This window comes from Pipistrellus kuhlii, unplaced genomic scaffold (genome assembly GCF_014108245.1).
Source record: "Pipistrellus kuhlii isolate mPipKuh1 unplaced genomic scaffold, mPipKuh1.p scaffold_m20_p_6, whole genome shotgun sequence".
NCBI classification, from domain to species: Eukaryota; Metazoa; Chordata; class Mammalia; order Chiroptera; family Vespertilionidae; genus Pipistrellus; species Pipistrellus kuhlii.
The window spans coordinates 49,960,871-49,981,115 of NW_023425562.1; the positions used below are offsets into that span (position 1 = coordinate 49,960,871).

Consider the following 20,245-nt stretch of genomic DNA (forward strand, 5'->3'; position numbering starts at 1 on the left):
GATCAGAAATCTATCCGTTTTTCTTCTCCGTTCTGTTTCTTGAGCCAACCCAATCCTTCTTTTCCTGAACTGCACCTCTTGCTCAAACCTGAAGAAGGGGAGGCAGCTTGATCCCTTGTAATCTGGATTTGCCGTTTTTGTTTGAAATCCTAGCAGTGTCAGTGAATCCATTCTTTCACGATTAGGATCTTCTGGGTCTAGTTGATGTTCCCTAGGAATAGACTGAATGAATCAAACCTTCCTCCCAGTAACAGAAACATTCGCATCCCTCAAGTAACATCCTGCAATAGGTGAATTTCAAACAACAAAACCTACTCCGGGAAGAAAAGTACAGCCTTATCATTCCTACAATTATCATTCATCAAGTACACACCACACACTTGGCATTATGAAGAATGTTTGGCTCAATGCTGTTTGACATGCGGTTTTTGTTTTAACCACAATAAAACCACCGTGTGCTTCTGAGGTCCCTTTCTCCAAGAAATCCAAGCATTGTACAAATGCGTTTTCATGTATCACTTCAGCATCTGTTAGAGACACGTGTGGCCTCTACTGTAAGATTCTGTTTTCCAGCAGAGGAAACTGAAATGGGGAAAAGTTACGGGAGCCAGGCTCAGCTTAATGGAGATGAGCACAGCTGGTAATGGGGGAGAGGCTGGAGGGTCTATGTAAATGGTCTATGTAAATAGAGGAGACTTTTTCAGGGTAGGGATTTTGGCCTGGTTTTCAGGAAGCTCTCGAGTCTTTTTGTTGAGATCAAAAAATCTTAAAGGCTGGTGGTGAAGACAGACATATACCCCCTTTGGTCAAAAAATGAACCAAGAAGAAAGAGGAAAGAACCAGAGGTCACAGGGAATGGTGCAGCTTCAGGACTCCATATTAGAGCCTTGCTCTCTTAGGGTTTTATTGTAAATATTTACTCATGGAAATTTAGAGAAGACCAGAGGTACAGAAAAAAAGTAAAGCTCATCTATTACCTCCTGACCCATTTCTGTTCATATTTTGTGGTACTTCCAACTTTATATAAAAGTTTCTATAACAGTGCTCACAATGTGTGCAATTTTGTATCCTGCTTTTCTCTTCTTCACACAACGTTATTTCATAAGTACTTTCCTTTGTCGTTAAAGCTCTTGGTAAACACAAATTTTAGGGTCTTCATAACATGTTATTCTCTGGCTGTCCCAAGATTTATAAAACCATCCCCCCTGAGTTAGCTGTTACAGTTAATGCTTGGTGAATATCTTAACCCAAATTTAACACGATTTCCTTAGAATTAGTTTCTAGACATTTTCCCTCATAAGTCCTTGAGAGATCAAGTTAAGTTGGGCATTGCTCATAAAATACTGTCTTTTTCCAGAGGAGCAGTCAGACCCTCCCAAAGTGGACGAGAATGACACCGGTCCCCATGTGGAGCCCCCACTGCCATTGCAGATCCAAATAGCCACCGACGTGATGGAGCGCTGTATCCACCTGTTGTCAGATAAAAGCCTGAAAATCCGCTTGAAGGTCAGTGTGCAGCCCTCTCCTGCATTCACTAAGGCGTGGTGAGGATGGCAGCAACTGCAGGGATGAGCAAGTAGCTGCCCTTATCTCCTGGTCCACGTGTGGTGGCCAAGAGAAGCCAGCAGGAGGAATGGATCTGCAGGGAGACATTCTTAGGTCTCTCTGTATTGGCTCAGCTGCCAGAAGGAGCTGAGTCCCCTTTGTGGAATTAACAACCCACAACATTTTGGGGGAGTCATTGGATTTCCAAGGGGAAAAAAGGCATAGGCTTTGGAAAAGATGTCATTTTCTGAGCTGACTTTATGAAAGTTGTAGGTTTCAGAACTTGAAAGGAATGGTCATTCTTCCAAGCCTGACGCCGGCCCTTATCTCCATTCTGTTTCTATTCTCATCCCAGGAAAAACACCAGCGCTGTTCTTAATCTTACATCTTCCTTTGCTGGTAGCTTCCCAAGCAGCATCCCGTCAGCAAGGACTTAAACTGTGCAGTTGTGACTCCAACAACAGCACAGTGGGGTGCAGAGGGGTGGGCATTGGGGTCTGAGCTTTCAGAGTCATTTGGGGGAAGATCTCAGTACCCAAAGGAAAACCACACAGCCTGGCCCACTCCTCCCCACCCACAGCAGGAGTGAGCACAGCTGCCTCGATGAGTTACTGGGAGTGATGAGAGCACATTGCCCTGCGCAGAGGTGTGGGCCGGGAAACCTTGCTCCACAGATTCTCTCAAACCTCAGCCTCCGTGTTTTGTGGAATCTGTGTAGTCTTCCCAGAGGCACTTCTTAGCATGCATCTGTTGTTCTGTTCAGGAGGTGCTTTTCCAGTGTTTGCTCCATGCAAGGCAGTGTCTGGTTGATCCATCCGTCTTCCCCTTCCTGGAGACCTTGTAGCAGTTGTGTACACACCATTGTTACTCAGAGCATGAACACTGGAGTCAGGACTACAGGTGTTCAAATCCTGCCTCTGCCTCTTACTGGCCATATAACCTTGAGTAATTAATTCACCTTTTTGAACCTCAACTTCTTCATCTGTAAAATGGAGATGATAGTGCCTACCTCACTGGATTATCAATTATAAATACAAAACAGCATTCCATATGACATACACACTCATTCATTCATTTATTCACTGAATGCTTACTGAGGACTACAACAGGTCAGGCGGGGGGCGTATAGAAGGAAGTGAAGCAGACATGGTCATGCAACTTCCTGACTCTTGTAGGGAAAGAGGCGATACATAGGCGCACACTTAGAGGTTGAGGAAATGCTGTGAAGGTAATAAGCAGTTCTGTGATAGAAAACAGTAATTCGCCCGTGTAGTAAACATGTTACTCTACCAAGCCCTGTAAGGCAGACCTTACATTGGGGTTTAGGCCAGGTTATCAGGAGGGCCTCTCTCTGAGGTGGTAATATTTAAACTGAGACTTAAAAGCTTGAAAAGGAGCCAACCATGCAAAGGGGCAAAGGCAGAGAGAAGAACATTCCAGGCAGAGGAGGAAAATGTGTCTAAATCACTGAAGTATATGGCATAACTTGCCCAGTTAATAACAGAACTCAAGTTCAAAGCCAGTGGTGATACCAATGCCCTTTCCACTGTGTGCTCTTCACTGTGGACTGAGTTTCTCCTATTCTAGTTCCTCTTTTGTTCTTTGTTCCTGTTCCAGTCTCAGTGTGACAAGCACACAGTAGGCACTTAATATAAGGTTTACTGCTTAACATTAAGTTGACAGGCTTCCCTCAGTCTTTCTGACTCGAACATGCCCTCACCGGCTCTGTGGAGGCGGCCCCCCCTGTGGGCTGACCACTCCCACGAGACTGAAGGCAACCACCTGCTTTCAGTGAGCTGGGAGAGATGAGGGATCAGGAAGGTAAAAATGTGATTTACATCTAGGCTCCCCAATCCTTTCTTCTAAGATTGACTGTATCTCAGCTGCCTGCTTGGCCTCTCCATTAGGAATAACAGACCTTGCTCTCACCTCACCTCTCGATTCCACTCCTCCGTTATTCCTGTCTCATTAGGCAGCACTTGCATCTCTTCAGTTGCTAAGTCTGAACCCAAACAGCTCTAAGATCCCTCTCTTCATCTCCCCAGTATCGGGTCTTTCAGCAGTTTAAACCATTTCATCTCCAAAACAGGTAACTTCGCCGCCGCGATTACATGGCCACCTCACTTTCCTCCTCTCGTGACATGTGTTCCTCAAGGGCCTCCTTACTTCTCTCTCCCACTTCAAGTCCCTTCTCCACCCAGCAGCCAGAATGACCTTTTTAAAACATGAATTGTATCCTGCCACTTTCCTGCTTAAGACATTCTCATGGCTCCCCACTGCCCTCAGTACAAAGTGAAAAATCCTTAACATGACACCTGTGTCATTAATAGGTTATCCAGCCCCGTCTTACCTGCCCTCTTCTGCTCCACCCTGCGCTGCCTCAGCACCTACGCACTGCTAGCTCCCCCACTGCAGAGGAGTCTCCCTCGTCACTGTTTCCGGTTCTAGGAACGCTGGTGCACTCTGTGCACATGACCAGCTGCTACTCATCCTGTGTGTCTCCTTTTACGAGTCCGTTCCTCGCACTTGTCGCAGGTGGAGATCACCCTTGGCCTGGGTGTTATCTCTCTGCAGTGGGCCAAGCCTCAGGAAGGCAAGGGAGCATATGCCTTTTGTCCCTGAGTGTCCCCACCCGGTACCTAGCCATGCTTGGCATGTTTTTAGAGCTCAGTAAATATTTAGCCAACTAATGAGCTTCTAAATGTTATTCTTTTAAAATGGGCACTTGGTGCCGAAACCGGTTTGGCTCAATGGATAGAGCGTTGGCTTGGGGACTGAAAGGACCTGGGTTGGATTCCAGTCAAGGGCATGTGCCTTGGTTGCGGGCATATCCCCAGTAGAGGGTGTGCAAGAGGCAGCTGGTCGATGTTTTTCTCTCATCGATGTTTCTGGCTCTCTATCTCTCTCCCTTCCTCTCTGTACAAAATCAATAAAAAATATATTAAAAAATAATAATAATAAAATAAAATAAAATGGGCACTTGGTTACCCTGGTTTCAAGCCTGTCCTCCCTCCTGAAGCCATGCCCTCTTTCCTTCCAGGTCCTGGATGTGCTGGATCTGTGTGTGGTCGTTCTGCAGTCCCACCGGAACCAGCTCCTCCCTTTGGCTCACCGGGCCTGGCCCCCGCTCGTACGCCGACTCACAAACGATGACCCCCTGGCAGTGCTCAGAGCCTTCAAGGTACTGCCCTGGCGGCCCCCTACTGCCGTGGGGACAGAGGGGAGTAAGCACAGGGCTCACCAGTGCCTTTGGGATCGGTTCTCTTTGTATCTGGTTGCAGTGTAATACACCTGGAAGAAAGCACCAGAAATCAGAAAAGCACAAGGAGGAAAATAAAAGTCAGTTTCCTTCTGAATTTGAAGCAGGGATACCTAGTGGATGATAGGGCCACCGGTATTTATTGAGCACCTACTGTGTGTCCTATAGTGTGCTTGGCACTTCCCCATACATGAGCTCATCTCCTTATAACAACCTTGTGATGTAGATATTATCATCCCCATGCTTGTCAGAGGAGGAAACAAGCTCAGAGAAGCCAAGAAGTTTTCTCAAGATCACACAGCTAAAGTGCTAGAACCAAACACCTGTGAGTTCTCGCCATGTTCTCTGCACTGCACAAGCGTCAGGTGAAGGGATCTGGTGCTAGTAATGGGCATCCTCTGCCGGCCGAGTGACTTGGGCAAAGCCAGTGACCACCCATTTTCAGATTGGGCTTAGGAACACCTGGCCCATCTTCCTCATAGTGCTATTGTCAAGGATAAATGGGGCTGCTGGTTGAAATGCTTTGAAAAATGTAAAGCCCTACATACATGGAAGTTATTGTTCTCCCTGACTTAGTTTGACTTGTATTAGCTCACATATTTTAGCTGATTTATGTATATTCTCTCTTGTTCTAAAAAGCACTTAAGGCAACCTACAGAGATACATTTACCATGGCAAGGTAATATAAATTAGAGGTAGGTGAGCAAGACGAGGAATATAAAAATGAAGCCAGGAACACAACTAAGATACTTGGCAAAGATAATTTGGTTTTCTGTAAGATTCTTTAGCATATGCCAGATGAAAACACAAGCCTACATTTAAAACCTATACAATTGCTAATATTTTTTTCAAAAATAAAACAAGAAATGACCTGTGTGTGTAGAGAGAGAGCAAGAGAAGGCAAGGGGCAGGGAGATCTTGCTAAATCTTATTCAGATGGGTTGCTTTCCTTTATGAAAATTAATGGGTTATCTGAAATGACAGCAAGGGTAGGAAAATGAAAACACATAAAGACCTGTGTGCTGTCACAGAGACTGCTCTCCCGCTGCCAGACACGCTGATGACACCCGAGGTCTGTCAGGCCTTGCGCAGCCCAGCCGAGGGCCCCGAAGTAGCGCCTTATTCTCTGCAAAGTCGGCAAACACTCTGTGCTGGTTATGCCTTGCTTACCGATTTTTAAAGAAATTCCCGTTATCCTGTATACTCAGTCTTGTGCAGCAGGGCAAAACGTTTCAATATGTTCTGCTAGAGAAAGTTTAAAATGAGACATGCAGAGAAAGTGCCTGTTGTGAACGATGGGATGAGGGTGATGTACATAAGAGATTATGCTGTGGAACAGAAGGAACTCCAAGTCGGCCTGACCACTGGGACTCTGCCCTCCCTCAGCCAGAGGACCTCAGCCAGCCACTGCCCTTCCTTGCCCACACGGGGCAGCAGCCAGCCTCAGTGTTTCTATTTGTTCAGCCAGTTACAGTTAAAAACACAAATCATTTCTCCAGAGATGTTAGGAAGATTCAAGGGATGATCTATGTTTACTGCTTTAAGGCTTTTTTTTTTTTTTTTTTTTACAAAAGAGGGAGGAAAATCAAGGGATTAATCATATTCATTCAACTCAAGATTCCTATGAAATACTCTCTGTGTAATCTGTATTTATGAATAGAAGCAGCCATACCTTGTGGGAGCAGAGACCTCTGAATTCATAACTGTCAGAATCACAAACCATGAGCAAGGAATTAACAGCAGTAATTCCTTCCCTCCCCTCTCCCCCCCCACCCCCACACCCCACCTCCCAAGCATAGACCCAGATGAAATTGAATTACCAAGCGCTCTTTAGCTCTCTTGCTGCCCTGGTGATGTTCAGACACCAGCTTAGGGCTGTTTCTGCAGGTTCTGCGCACCCTCGGAGGCAAATGTGGTGATTTCCTCCGGAGCCGGTTCTGCAAAGATGTCCTACCAAAGCTGGCTGGCTCCTTAGTCTCCCAGGCTCCCGTCAGTGCCCGGGCCGGACCAGTTTACTCCCACACGCTGGCCTTCAAGCTGCAGCTGGCCGTCTTGCAGGGCCTGGGCCCTCTCTGCGAGAGACTGGACCTAGGTAGGTACCAGCCAGGCTCACCTGGACACACTCTGCATTCTGTCCCACACCCACCCTTGCACCGTCCACTTAGCCACGCTCCCCTCCTCTCCTCCCTTCATGTGTACATGCTTCCGTCTTACTTTGACCTCATTTATCCACTTACTCCGGTGTTTTTGTGTTGTTTGCGAGGTAAAGAGCCCAGGTCCTCTTGCCCAGCTTGTCCAGTTCCCCAGACGGCACTTGGCTATTGCTTGTCCCAAATGAAATCCGAGGGCCAGCACTCGTTTTGTTTTTCCTCACTGCAGGTGAGGGTGACCTGAATAAAGTGGCTGATGCCTGCCTGATTTACCTCAGCGCCAAACAGCCCGTGAAATTACAAGAGGCTGCCAGGAGGTACGTCTGCTTAATCACCCGCGTCTCTTTACGTTTGTCCTAAATTATATATGATTTGCTAATGGCACGCAGAGTTGAGGCATCTCTGCTCTTGTAGGTGAAGGTGATTTCTTCAACTGTGCCACCTCTAGAGACACGTCTTTACTGGACGCATTTCTCTTTGCAAGTAACCTTTCCCTCCTCTGCTGCAGCGTCGGCACCAACGCTGCCGGGCGGAGAGCGGGAAGATGGCGTGCCGGAGGGGCAGGGCTCTCCTGGCTGGAGGGAGATCTGCTTCTAGGCCTGCTTATCATGATCAGGTGACCCTGGCACCTCTGCGGGCCTCGGCTCCCTCATCTACAAAAGGAAAGGGTGGGTTACTGATCTGGCATAATTTGACTCCAGGGAGCGTCTTAGTGGGCATCAGGGTGTCATGAATCCGCACAAATTATATGCAAAATTGTGTGTGTGCAAGCAGACACGTACCAGCCTCTCTCTCGATGGTGTCCTTACCATCGGAGTCTGTGAACCATGACATGTTAAAAGCCACTGGGTTAATGGCTTAAAGGGCCTTTTCCAACTCTGAAATTGTGTGATTCTCATTTCCAAAAGTCTTGCTTACTCAAGAACAGCTGTGCCACCTCTGATGGAAGAAGCTACGTCTGGTTCCTGGAGTCCAAAAGGGTTTTTCTCAAAAGCTAAAGCCTTGAGCAGAGCAGCGTTCCCCAGACTTGGGATCCAAAATGCATTCTGGCCCCCTTTCTCCAGCTTTCCTCTCAGCAGGGAGCAGCCTGCACCCTGGGACTGCCATCCCCTGAGTGCCAGCTGCTGGGGCAAAAGCTGGCTGTGTAGCCTGGCACACTGTCCCTGCAGCTCCATATGCTGGAGCAAAGAAACTGCCTGCCCACTCCCTGGGCTTCTGGAATCCTGTCCCTGAGCTTCCAGGGGGGAGAGGGGGGTAGGAGTAGTCTTGGTCCCTGAGAGGCTGAAGGCCGCTCTGACTGTGAAACAGGAAAGCCCGTTTGCTCCCTTACAAACCTTGCGCTCCCTGGGAGAGATGGAAGTACCTTTTTGAATTGATTTATTGTCCTTTGCAATTTTTTGCTTATGATTCCTCCAGTTTCCTTTTTTCTTTCTGTCTCTTTCCCATCACACCCCCTAGGGCCAGCATCTGTCATGCTTTCTCCATCACAGGGGTGCATTCTAGCCAGCTTCTTATCCCCAGCCATTCTGTTCTTTAAAGAGCCGACTCAGGGTGAAAACGGTCCTCCCCCAGGCAGTGTCCCTGACGCTAATGTGCTATGATTTAGAGTTCAGTTTAAGAAGATAATGAAGTAATTGCTTTTGTGTGCCTGTTACAACCAAGAGTTGCGAAGATCTGATTTTCACAGCCCCTGTCCCATTTTCCTTCTTCTACACCCATCAAACAGACTAATCTTCGCAATTTATTGTCTTTCCTTTTTCTTTTTTGCCATGAAAACCAGTTAAACCCAGAATTGGGCCTTACTGCATCTGGAGTTGGTGTTCAAGGTGCCGGGGAGGAGGGGAATGCAGCCAGACCACTTGGGCGCAGCGCCTTTGTTTGCTCCTTGGCGCTCATTCGTTTCGGAGTTGAGTCAGATGACCTCCCTCTGGCCGGGCCGGGCAGTGAGAAAGTGCAGGGTTGATTGCTTCACAAATACATCATCTGCACACTTATTTGAAGTCAGGAGAAAACACCATTGTGGCCTCAATCCGGAGCTGATTTGGCATCCTGATTCAAAAATTAATAAGCTCTCTAAAGAGAGAGGAAGCCTGAGACAATGGGAAACCTGGTTGCTTTGTGAGCTCATTACCGAGTGGGGAGAGGGAGGTGGGCGGGCCCATTAGCACTGAAGCAGTCCTAGCTGCAGGGACCGATGAACAAGGTCAGCAAATGGCTGCACCATCCATCCATTCTTTGTCCTTATTCTTCTTTCCTTCACATCCCACATCCATTCAGAAGTGAAAGCCTGTCTACCAAGCTTACAGAATCTCCTTTCAAACTGTCGGCTTCTCTTTACCTCCCAGCCTCCATCCAGGTCAGGCCAGGGCACCCTCATCTCTTACCTGAATGGCTGCCGAAGCCTTCCCAGTCCCCTGCTCCCCCCTTGCCTCCCCACACGGCCGTCAGTGACACCCCCACCCACTCATGGGAGAAGAGAAGGCTGTTGTGCTGGGTGCCAGGGCCCAGTGGGGAGCCCTGTAGCCAGAGGGTTGCAAACCGGTCTCAGCTCAGTGCTCAGAACCAGTGCAGCCAGAGCTGTGAGAAGCCCGCTCCCTCTGAGGCAGTGGGTTTCTGCACCGGGCAGGTGCCTGCTTGCTTTGGAAGTAGCTGCCGAATCTGTCTGGCAGGGCTGCTGAAGACCCTGTGAGGGGGCGCTGCTCCGAAAGGAGGTGGGTCTGCGTGGGACTGACGGGACCTCTGAGGAGCCGCCTCCCCGGGGTGGGCATGGAGGCAAACTCGGCAGCTCCATAAAATTTCCTCTTGGTGTGCATCACGCCTGGGTTTTTCCTTCCTTCTGTTTGCTTTTCCGGGATCCAAAGAATGACCAAGCCTGTGTTTGCTTTTTTAATTTGTCATATTAAATATAGTCTTTGTGGCAGGCTTTTACACCAGGCTGTAAATTCTGGAAATGGAAATTGATCAGGGGGTGGTTGATATAACCAAGGCTGTAAATGCTAAGAACGGAGATGCCATTCCAGTTTAATGCTTTTATCTAGCGAATGTGCCTTGTGAGGAGGGGCATAAATCTTGCAACTTGGGGGAGGGATGGGGATAGAGGGCAAGGTGTAGCCTTCCTGTCTGTTACCACCAGGTGTCACTGTTAACTGGCTGTGCAAGAAAAATACCAGCACCCCCAAAGTACATCTAGTTAAATAACTTCAATGGATGACAAATGAAAAAATCATGCTTGGGGTGGGGAGGAGGGGTCAACATACCACAAGCTGTAAATAAGGCAGTGTCCCTGAAGGTAAGCAGCAGATTACAGAATAACAGGTCATATCAGTCGCGCCACCTTCTCAACCTTGGCACAGGCTAACTTAGCTGATTTAAATTCCCAAGTGGCCCCGGAAGCCTCTGAGTTATCTCCCAGCATGCAGTGGGCCTCCACAGTGCTGTGCTTTCTGGCCATGCAGCGTTTCCTTCTCAAACATCAAAGGAATTTGAGATGCAAGCACATACCCCAGATTTCTGTGTTTTTCCTTCAAGCCAGTACATGCTCTCAGCCTGGTTCGGTTCAGCTCCATTCTCCCTGGGCCTCTCTGAGCAGCCTCTGGGCCTCCTTGTCTTAAATCATCCAACGGGTCGTTCACCTCAGGGCGATAAGGAATAAACAGGGCAGTGCCTATTTTTAAAAGATAAAGTTCGTGTCCAACAAGACTCATGATGAAGGAACAGTGCTTTCAGGCCACTTGGTCTTCACCCCAATCCCACCTCTACCAGTGGGGTTGTGACCAGCTGGTCACCTTCTGGTTGTACAGGGTAGGTTGGGGGGCGGGGAGGCGGTATCTTCCCAGCATCTTCTGCCTAGCTATTGTACATGAGGGCAAAGGGCACCAGGCTTGGGGGTGGAGAAACTTCCGTTCAAATCTTACTGGCTCGGTGACCTTGAGCAAATGACTTAGTTGCCTTTCCCCTCATTTCCTTCCTCTATAAACTTGGGGAGGTGATAACCTTTCTCCCAGAGTCACTGTGCAGATGAATTGCATGATTATGGGAGGGAATCCGCCCAGCGTTCACTCTTTCTCCTGATTAGCTGAGTTGCTGCTGTGTCAGGCACTGTTCTAGGCACTGAGAATGGCAGGGAGCAAAGAGAGAGGCGGCCCTGCCCTCGCGGTGCTTATGTTTCGGGCATGTATTTATGTGTGCATGCATACCCATGTGGGAAGTATGCATATAAATTTACCAAATATAAGATGGGTGATGTACATGCTATACACAGGCATATACACTTGGTCATGCTTTTTTTTGTTGCTTCATCTCGACTGAAATCGGAACCATTTTCGACTCAGAGTGATCTTTTTCATGTTAATTGTGCCACCTCCCACTGCCGCCCGCTTTTTGAGAAATCTGGACCAGATTTGAAGGTTCATTTACTGACTGACTTCCCCGCTTTCTTTCTAGCAGTAGGATCCAGCCCATCAAAGAACCCAGCCGGTGCCTTCCAACTCTGGGCGAACAGACTGGCACCGGCTCGTTCATTTCATCCCTGTCAGAGCCCCAACGCCTCTCTCTGCCCACCCCTGGGCCTATTATATCCGAATGGATCGGGAGCCACGGAGGTGATCCGTTAGTTCAGCTGAGCTTGAAATTAGTAGCTCATCCCCGTAAATGGTGTGGGCAGTGTGATTGAGCTTGGGCTGCAGAGCTGCTTCCCCCTTGGATTGCACCCAACATGGAAATGTGGGCACTCCTAGTATTTTTTCCTTTCGACATTTGATTAATAGTTGACAAATCCAGACCCAAGTAGTTAGCTTTCCCATTATCCATCTTTTGACAGGCATTGCTGCTTTTCTTTTCCAGGCTCATTGTTCTAAAAATACACTCAGATCTGAAGCTGTTTGCTGTGCATATATAGGCACGATTTCCTGGTGTCAGAGATAAGAGACACCTGCCATGCAGATTACAGACAAAGCGGGTTGCTGGGCCTCAGATCTGAAGGCAGGGACCTCTGTGCTCCTCAAATCAGATGCTGCCCACCCTCCCCCTGCTTCTTCAGCATTGCCATGTGATGGGGAGTCTGCCCGGGCTGACCGTTTCACCATCTAGCGGGAAACGCAAACCTGGGATGTGCGTGCGTGCGTGTGTGTGTGTGTGTGTACGCACGCGCGTGCGCGTGTGCGTGCACAAACCATGCTGGGCCAAGAACAAGGATGTTCTTGGTGCTCCTGGCAGCTGGACCGCCTGTACAAGGTGGACTTCGGGTTGCACAAGCCTTAGCAGACCACGGTTGGCCACATCATCACTGCAGGGCCTGCAATCTGTCCCAAACATCTGAGAGGCTGGAGTGAATGTGATCTCAGCACCTAGTAAAACAGCCAGGAGCATGGCCTCGATCATCTCAGGACATGTGTATTTATTTAAAAGCTTTCTGGTGGTGAGCCAGGTACTGTGTTGAGAGTTGAAAGATTTCAAAGATGAATACCAAGTTGGAAGTGGTCTCACATGGCTGCTCAGTTGCAGTGTAACATTGGGCGAGTTAATTTACTTCCCAAAGTCTCGGTTTCCTCATCTACAAGACTAGGATAAGCATATCTGTTATTATTCACCTAATACAGTTATTACGATGATTCGGCAAAGTCATATTTGTTAGCACAAAACATCAGCACAGAGTGAAAAGTCAATCAGTAGTAGTTATCATTACCTAAACTTCCTCCTTATTCCCAAAGAAACCTACATCTTGCAAACTAAGTGTATGCAACAAGAAAAATAGAAAGTGAACAAATTTCTTAAAAGGAAAAATAAGAGGAAAAGAAGGTGGAACCAGGGCTGAGGTTCATATAGAAAATGCAGGTTTGGAGCTCTGGACCCCTTGCTAGAGAGGAGCCTTCAGTGCGGCTCTGAGCTCCCTACCAGACAGAGCGAAGAGGGAACCGCATCTGTTGTTCTGGAATGTAAAGAGAAAGCTTTTTCAGAAACAAGCATAGCTCTCCTTGGTACTGAACCCTAAGAAAATTTCTCCCTGGGTCATCTTAGAACAACTCCGAGTGCTGTTGTGACTAATATCCCTAACACCCTTGCAGTAAATACATTTCCTAGAGCTGTTTCTTACAACAGCCATCAGCGGAGGCCGCTGGCTTAGCGCCAGAGCGTGGGTTCCAGGGAAGCAGTTGAGGGGGGAAGGGGGCAGGTAGGTAGACTGCTCCGGAGATGTCTTTATCTTCAAGGGTACGAATCTTGCAGGGAGGAGTGGGAAACTCTGTCTGTGGCCTGAGATGTCACCAGCAGGGGCCAAGGCCCAAGCCAGCGGCCTCTGTGCTCGGCACAGACCACTTGGGAAAAAATGTGCCTCGCAGCATTGTGGTCGTTGTGGGATCTGGGCCTGCAGGAGGCCTGGAGGCAGGAGAGCTGGCCAGATGGAAGGGGCTGCTTTTCAGTCCTGCCCCAGTGGGATTTAAAGCCCTGCTAGGTTCTGTTTTATTTTTGAATTGCCTGTGACAGATTGGTCCTCTCAGCGCCGTATCTTTTTAAATATGCACAAAGCAATGGAGTCATTCCGCCGCATTTATGATACTTTGTCTTGTGGTACTTTAGGGGCAAGATTAGCATCATACTGGTGTGTATGCTTTTAAATCCTGTCCCCGTTACACTTAAATATTTTAAATATCAGTCTCGCTATGAGTTTATGGGTTAGAATTAGATTGATAGATGAATGGTCTTGAATAGGATATAGTTAAATCTGACGAGAATATATAGCTGGAAAGGTAACTGGTAGTACATATTTATTTAGATAGTAAATTATTGCTTCAAGTCATAATCCCCCATTTTCAGCATTTAGAAACAAAACGAAAAAAAGACCTCCATTCAGGGGAAGAGAGCTAAATTGAATAGCAAGAAAGGACAGGCTTGAAATACTGGTTAACCAATGAACCAGGGCCCACTAGAGAAAATTACCGAGTATGGAAACATCGGCCCACTGCTCGCTGCCTAGGACATGTCCACACCCTGAGCATCCGTCTGTTTAAAAGGAAGCACGCAGCCTCATTTGTAGCATCGTGTGTGGAGTCACAGGACAAGAAATGGCCAGAGGAGAGAAAAAGGTGGAGGCTGTTCTGTCAGAGAGGGAATAACAGCGAAGCTGAAACTTGGTGAATCTGCTTGCTTTCCAACAAGTGAGTTGATTTTCCGATTGCGTTTAGTCACACCCATGTAGAGACAGCCAGTATCATGTTCCTGAGGAGACACCCCCCGAAGAACCGATTTAGAAGCTCTAAATAAATAAATAAATAAATAAGCAGATCACAAAGCCCCAAGTTCTTTACCACTGGCATTTACACAGGCAGCTCATGGGAGCATTTTACACATCCAGAGAGAGACAAGCAGCAGCAGATCCCTCAAGCAAGTAATTGACAGAGAAAGAATAGCCTGTCACCCAGGAGAGCTGGAAGCGCTGAGCTTCGGTTACAGTTTATTTAGCTCCCGGGGCCTTGATTGGCTGGTGGTTTTCTGGAGCTCCCTATGAGCAGATGTTGTCTAGACTGAGGTGGTGAGGACACGCTCTGTGCTACTTGCATCTGCGGCAGAGGAGTTTCTTTTTGGTTTGGCCACATTTGGAGGGAAGGGCCTGTGACCCAGCACCCACGTTGTGGACTATTAGAGCTAGGGGGACTTTGGGACTCATCTGATGCTCCCCCCTCTTTCCAGAGAAGAAAGAAACTTGCCCGTTTCCCTCCCTCCCGGCTCCGGCCCACATGTGACTGCTAGCACGGCCCTCTCCACACCACACCGCCCCGCGGCCTCTGTGATTGGCCTGCCCTCCCTAGCAGCCAGGAAGCCCTGAGGCCTGAGTCTTCTCATCCATCCACCAATCTTCGTACCCCACAGGCCTGGCACGGCGCCCGGGCTGGACACCGGTGCTGGGACACACCTGGCAAACCATGAGGAGGTGGGGCCCAAACTCAGCCGACCAGATTCTGGCAGCACCTTCCTTGCCTCCCCAGCCCCCTCACCCCTCGCTGTGTCATCCCGAGCACCCTGATATTGATCACACAGGCATGAGCTGCTTCTGTTGGCTTGGCGTCTAGAGTTTATTAGGTACTTACGGATAGCCGTCAGCTGCAGATAGGGCTGAAATGCAGGGAAATGGCTGCCTGCATGAAGTGAAATTCAATAAGACCGCATTTTAAGTGAAAAATCAGTATAAACACCAGGCTTCTTTGCCATGGAAACAGAGGTTGCTTAGAAACTGCCTAACAGCGAGTTCTAAATTTTTTAAAGTCAAGTTATCATTTAAGCTACACGGCCCTACAGGTTATTGAGAGATAATCACTCGCCTCAGGACACGGGGAGGCAGGAGGCTCAGCTGAGTGCCCCCCCAAACTCTGGGGACCAGAGAATCTCTTGATAACGGTGCTCCCCCGAGCCACTGATTTGGGCCCGGAGGAAAGAGAAAGGAATTTTTGTTCAGAAGTTAGATCGTATACGTCTATATTGTTTAAAAGTGTTTCTCTTTGGGTTTGAGAAAAAGGTGGAGCTGGCCATGTGGCATGTCCAACAGCCATCCCTGCCGTGTCTCAAGATGCATCGGGAACATTTTCCTGGCAGTGACTGCACTCAGTTCAAAACAGAGGTCCTGTCTTTGTCTTCCGGCTGTGGATTATGCAAAAGGGGCTTTTGAGATCTTCAGCCTTCTGCTCTCCTCTGGGGGGATGGGGGAGGAAGGACGGGCGCTGGGCCCGGGACCAAGTGGTAGCAGAGTTTGGAGCAAAGCTGGGCCATGAGCGCTCAGACAAGATCTCCTGGGTCTCAGGCTCAGCTCCCAGGAGCCTAAAATGAACAAGAATCCAGATTCAGAATTTGTCGGCGTTTAGAGTTCAGCGGGTTGCATACCTTTTGCCAAGCAAGAGCACAGCTACGCCTGGTCGCATAGCATGGCATTTGCTGCTGACCTCAGGTATGCAAAGGACAGAGACCGTTGCATTCATTTCTTCCTTAAAATTGAGGGCAAAATTATAACCCACTGGGCTGAGAATTGGGACCCCCACCAAGTCAGGGTGAAGGACATTATGAGGGAAACAAAGGACAGATGCGTTGCCCCTCTCAGGGTGTCTGAGAAGTTCCAGGGCGGCAGAGAGCTGGGGTTGGTGGTGATAATTATTCCTGAGACACACACACCCTTTCTCTGGAAGGAACAGTGTTTTCATTATACACTTCGAAGTGTTTTCCTGCACCTCATCTCCTTAGAGCCTTTGAACAAACCCGTGAGAAGGGCGGGGCGGGTGCCATCATCTTCCGTCAGAGAAAGAGGAAGAAATGGGTTTGGGGAGGCAAAATAATTTGCTCTGAGCCCCAGAGGTGGGAGAAGGAGCCTCGCTGCTGCCTGTCACTCTGCAGGCTCTATGCCTTTAAGCACTAAGAAATGAGACCCAAACTCATTCTTCCGAGAGTTTGGCTCTTGCTTAATAAAAAGGTGACCTTTGTACACATTTTTGCTTTGCTTCCCTGTTAACATTTTATTTAGAGATCTCACCGGGCAAAGCGAGTAGCTTTTCCTTTCCTGCCAGCGAAAGCGACATCCGAGTTTAGCATGTTTAAAAGGACTCGGAAAACGAACACTGCAGCATTTCGGCGCCGAGCGAGTCGGAGCAGAGCTGTGACTGAACTGAGCCGTGGTGACACTTTGCTGGGTGCTGCCCAGATCAGAATATTCCTTGGAGCTGTGAGTGCGCTGTGCTGCAGCTTGAGAGATTGTTCCAGTCCTTGGAAGGGAAAAAAAAAATATCAAATGGAACCATTTGCATTCTAACAGTCTTTGGCACCAGGGAAAACTGTCAACTGTGTCACGTGTAAATAGAAATCTGCTTCCCATTTTTTGGTGCATTTTTTCATAATTTCCCTTGCCACTCTAATTATCAAAGATATTTGTTTTTTAAACAAAAATCGTCTTCCACGCAGGCCCCATCTCCTTTCTGCAGCGAAGTGGAAACGATGAATTGGAATATTCTAATCACTTCTCCAGCGTCTACCGCTGAGGTTACAGACGCAAGATTATCCTAAGAAAAGAAAACTTAGGTTGTTTAGGCACAAGGCAGGCCAGAATGTTTTTCAGAGGGCCCCCTCCTTTGACTCCTTCGAATATGAATATTAAACCCCAGGAAGAAAGCGAAAGTGCACAGGCTTTGCAGATTAACCTAATTAAAAATCAGGATTTGGCTCTGGTTAGCAAACATTTAAACTCGTATTTGACGCCCACCTGTAAGGGAGAGGTTCCTAGGAATGGTGGCTAAGAATGAAAAGGGTCCATCAAATAGACCCCATCCATCCATCGGAGAGGGACCCCTGTGAGACTGTGGGCCTCTGCAGAGCCCTGAGTGAAGTGAGGAAACTGAGACCAAGACAAGTTGAATAATCTTCCCCAGCCAATTGGCTAGTGGTTAAGGTGACCAGATGTCCCGCTTTTGGCAGGACAGTCCCAATTTTTAACAATTTGTCCCGCATCCCGTGAGACTTTTTAAAAATTTTTTTATTTTTTTAATATATTTTATTGATTTTTTACAGAGAGGAGAAGAGAGGGATAGAGAGCTAGAAACGTCGATGAGAGAGAAACATCAACCAGCTGCCTCTTGCACACCCCCTACCGGGGATGTGCCCACAACCAATGTATTGTACATGCCCTTGACCGGAATCGAACCTGGGACCTTTCAGTCCGCAGGCCAACGCTCTACCACTGAGCCAAACCGGTTTGGGCTTTTTTTTTTTTTTTAATATATTTTATTGATCGCGGGACTTTTTTAAAACGCCGCGGGATGCGGGACAAATTGTTAAAAATCGGGACATCTGCTCACACCTTACTAGTGGTGCCTATGGCTACGTGAATCCTGCTAGTAAAGCTCCCTGGTCCTTCCTTGGTGCTGAGCAGTGGCCGCTCCTTTACGTCCTTCTATAGAGCGGAGACCTTCCAGAGACAGCCGGCATCTTGAGCCATCAGTGTGCGAGCTAGGAAGCCCTTGGTCCCTGTGAGGACCTGCTCGGGCAGTGCTGGTTGCACTCGCCAGGTGTCTGGGATGCAGAGTGAGCCCAGCAGACATGCTCCCTGCCCCCACTGTGAAGCAGGGAGATGGCCCATCGAGGAGGACGAGGAGGACGTGATAAGTGCTGGGAGGGCGTCCTGTAGAACAATAAATAGATAAGGGTGGTCCTGAAGCCGACCTCTCTGAGCAGGGGATGTGTGAGCTGAGGGCAGGGTGGCCGAGAGAGCTGCCCAGCTGGGGAAGGGCTCATCCTGCCTGGGGTGGGAAAGCCAGACCCTGGTCACTGAGTCAGCCGGGGGGAGTTACAGTTGGACTGCCCCGTGCAGTGGCCTGAGCACATGACTGAGTGGGATGTGAGCAGGTAGGAGGAAAGGGTGTGACACCTTTTCAGACCTGTTGGGCCTCTGGTGTCAGCTGGTCAATGCCTCTCAGCTCTGTCTGTTTTGTGTGTGGGACACCAGTGCTCTGCCTCTTTCAAAGGTCATGGATCAGGGCTCAGCCGGTCCTGTCCCAGGAGATCTGATCCCTACAGGCATGTCCAGCCCACCAAGAATCCGTGGCTCTCCGTGGCCAGAAAGGGCCAGTCACAGGTTCAGCAGTGAGCGGGGGCCCGCAGAGAGGGCCTGCAGATTCGGAAGCTGGAGGGCTGGGAGAACCACCCTGGGGCTGGTCCTGTGAGCAAGTGGAGCCTAGCGTGAGGGTGGGCCTGTCCGTTTTCTTCCTTCTGAAAAGTCTTGCTTTGCGTGTCAGAACTTAACCAGTTCCTTTGCCAAGATCTTGTTTGATGTCAATATTGTTCTGCTCGGACTAATCACCACTTTTCTTCTGTATGTCAGGGGATAGGAAACTCTTTGCCTGATTCTGTTAGACTTTGGGGCCATCCATGTGGCCCTGTCTTGTGAATGAGGTGGTTTGTCCTGCTATTCAGGTGATTTGCTGTTTTATCCGTTTTTTCTCAAACAGCCAGGAAGTCGCCTCCTGGGTGAACACCAGCAGGTTCCCTCCCTGTGCCCCCGCGCCGTGGCCCTCACTGCTGCTCCTCTCTCCGCAGGGTTTTCTCCCACCTGATGAAGGTGGACCCGGACTGCACCTGGTTCCTCCTGAACGAACTCTACTGCCCCGAGCAGCTCACACCCCCCCATCCTGCCCTCCACCCTGTGCGGCTGCGGGGGGGCCCGGGGCCGCAGAACCCCTACGCGGCCAACGTGCTCCTCCTGCTGCGGGAGCTGCGGTGAGCACCCCCCTGCCCAAGACGGGGGGACCCCACCCCGGCCAGAGGCCATGGCAACAGCAGAGAAGACGGCAAGGTGGATTAGACAGGCGATCGATTTCTAAATTGATCGATCACACAACTGCTTAGAAATTGGATTGAACGAAAGTAGCTGACTGTTATTTATATTTCATACCTGCTGTTTTCAGATGACATTGTCTAGCAGCTCTTAAGGACTTAACTCCTTAGCTTACTCTGTCCAAGGCCCCAGCTGCCTCACAGTCCAGCCCCCACACACATACAGACTCACACCGGCGAGCTGACAGACACATGGGCCGGGGCCTGGACCATGTGCCACGTTGTGTGTCCTCTGAGTGTCCGAGAACCACGAGGCAGCACCGCTCACCCGGCGTCTTCAGAACACAGCCAGTGTCACAGACACACCCCTCACCTCAAATAATGAGCTGGAACTAACTCGTTGCACCTAACCTGTTCTTTGGAAGAAAATGAAATAAAGACATTTGTTGGATGAAAAGTATGAGCAAGAGCTCACTTTGAAGTTTTCTATTTAAATTGGGTGATTTTTTTTTTTTTTAGGTGGGTGAATGTTCTTGAATGGATAATCCAGAGCCATGGCATAAAAATCCAAGCAGCACAAAATGGGAACAGAGAAAAGTCATCTCCCGTTCCCCAGTCGTCTGGTTTTTCTCCCAAAAGCAAACGCTCCTAACAATGCTTTTTATTTCTTCTAAGTAGGAGATTAATTACTTTAACCTTTGATTATGATACTAGTACACTGATACCACAGGTACCCATAATGCAGCTGCCCCGATGCCAGCACGAGGCCAGCCTCCCTCTAGCGCTCCCTGCCCATTGACCTCCCACCCCACCTGCCCCTGGATTATTTTCAAGCCAATCCCAGATGTATCCAAGCCTTTTCTTAAACATGTAATCACATGCCATTATCACAGCTACCAAAATTAACAACGGCCCTTTAATATTGTACCCAGTGTTCACGTTCCAGTGTGAGGGAATCAGGACCCACGTGCCATAAGGCTTGTACTTTGCTGTT

General features: G+C 48.8%; 1 protein-coding gene across 3 annotated transcripts in view; it reads left to right on the forward strand.

Moving 5' to 3' along the window:
- TTI1 (TELO2 interacting protein 1) overlaps positions 1-19,914 on the forward strand; it is a 41,623-nt gene extending 21,709 nt beyond the window's left edge. For 2 of the 3 annotated variants that reach the window (XM_036419863.2, XM_045574678.1), the window contains exons 4-8: positions 1,358-1,506; positions 4,586-4,726; positions 6,692-6,896; positions 7,184-7,271; positions 19,015-19,914. In XM_036419863.2, the coding sequence (XP_036275756.1) occupies positions 1,358-1,506; positions 4,586-4,726; positions 6,692-6,896; positions 7,184-7,271; positions 19,015-19,198 (767 nt within the window). In that variant the 3' untranslated portion in view covers positions 19,199-19,914. Of the gene's footprint in view, positions 1-1,357; positions 1,507-4,585; positions 4,727-6,638; positions 6,897-7,183; positions 7,272-19,014 lie in introns of those variants that run through there. The other variant, XM_045574679.1, reaches the window with a different exon arrangement.
- The last annotated feature ends 331 nt before the right edge of the window (positions 19,915-20,245 follow it).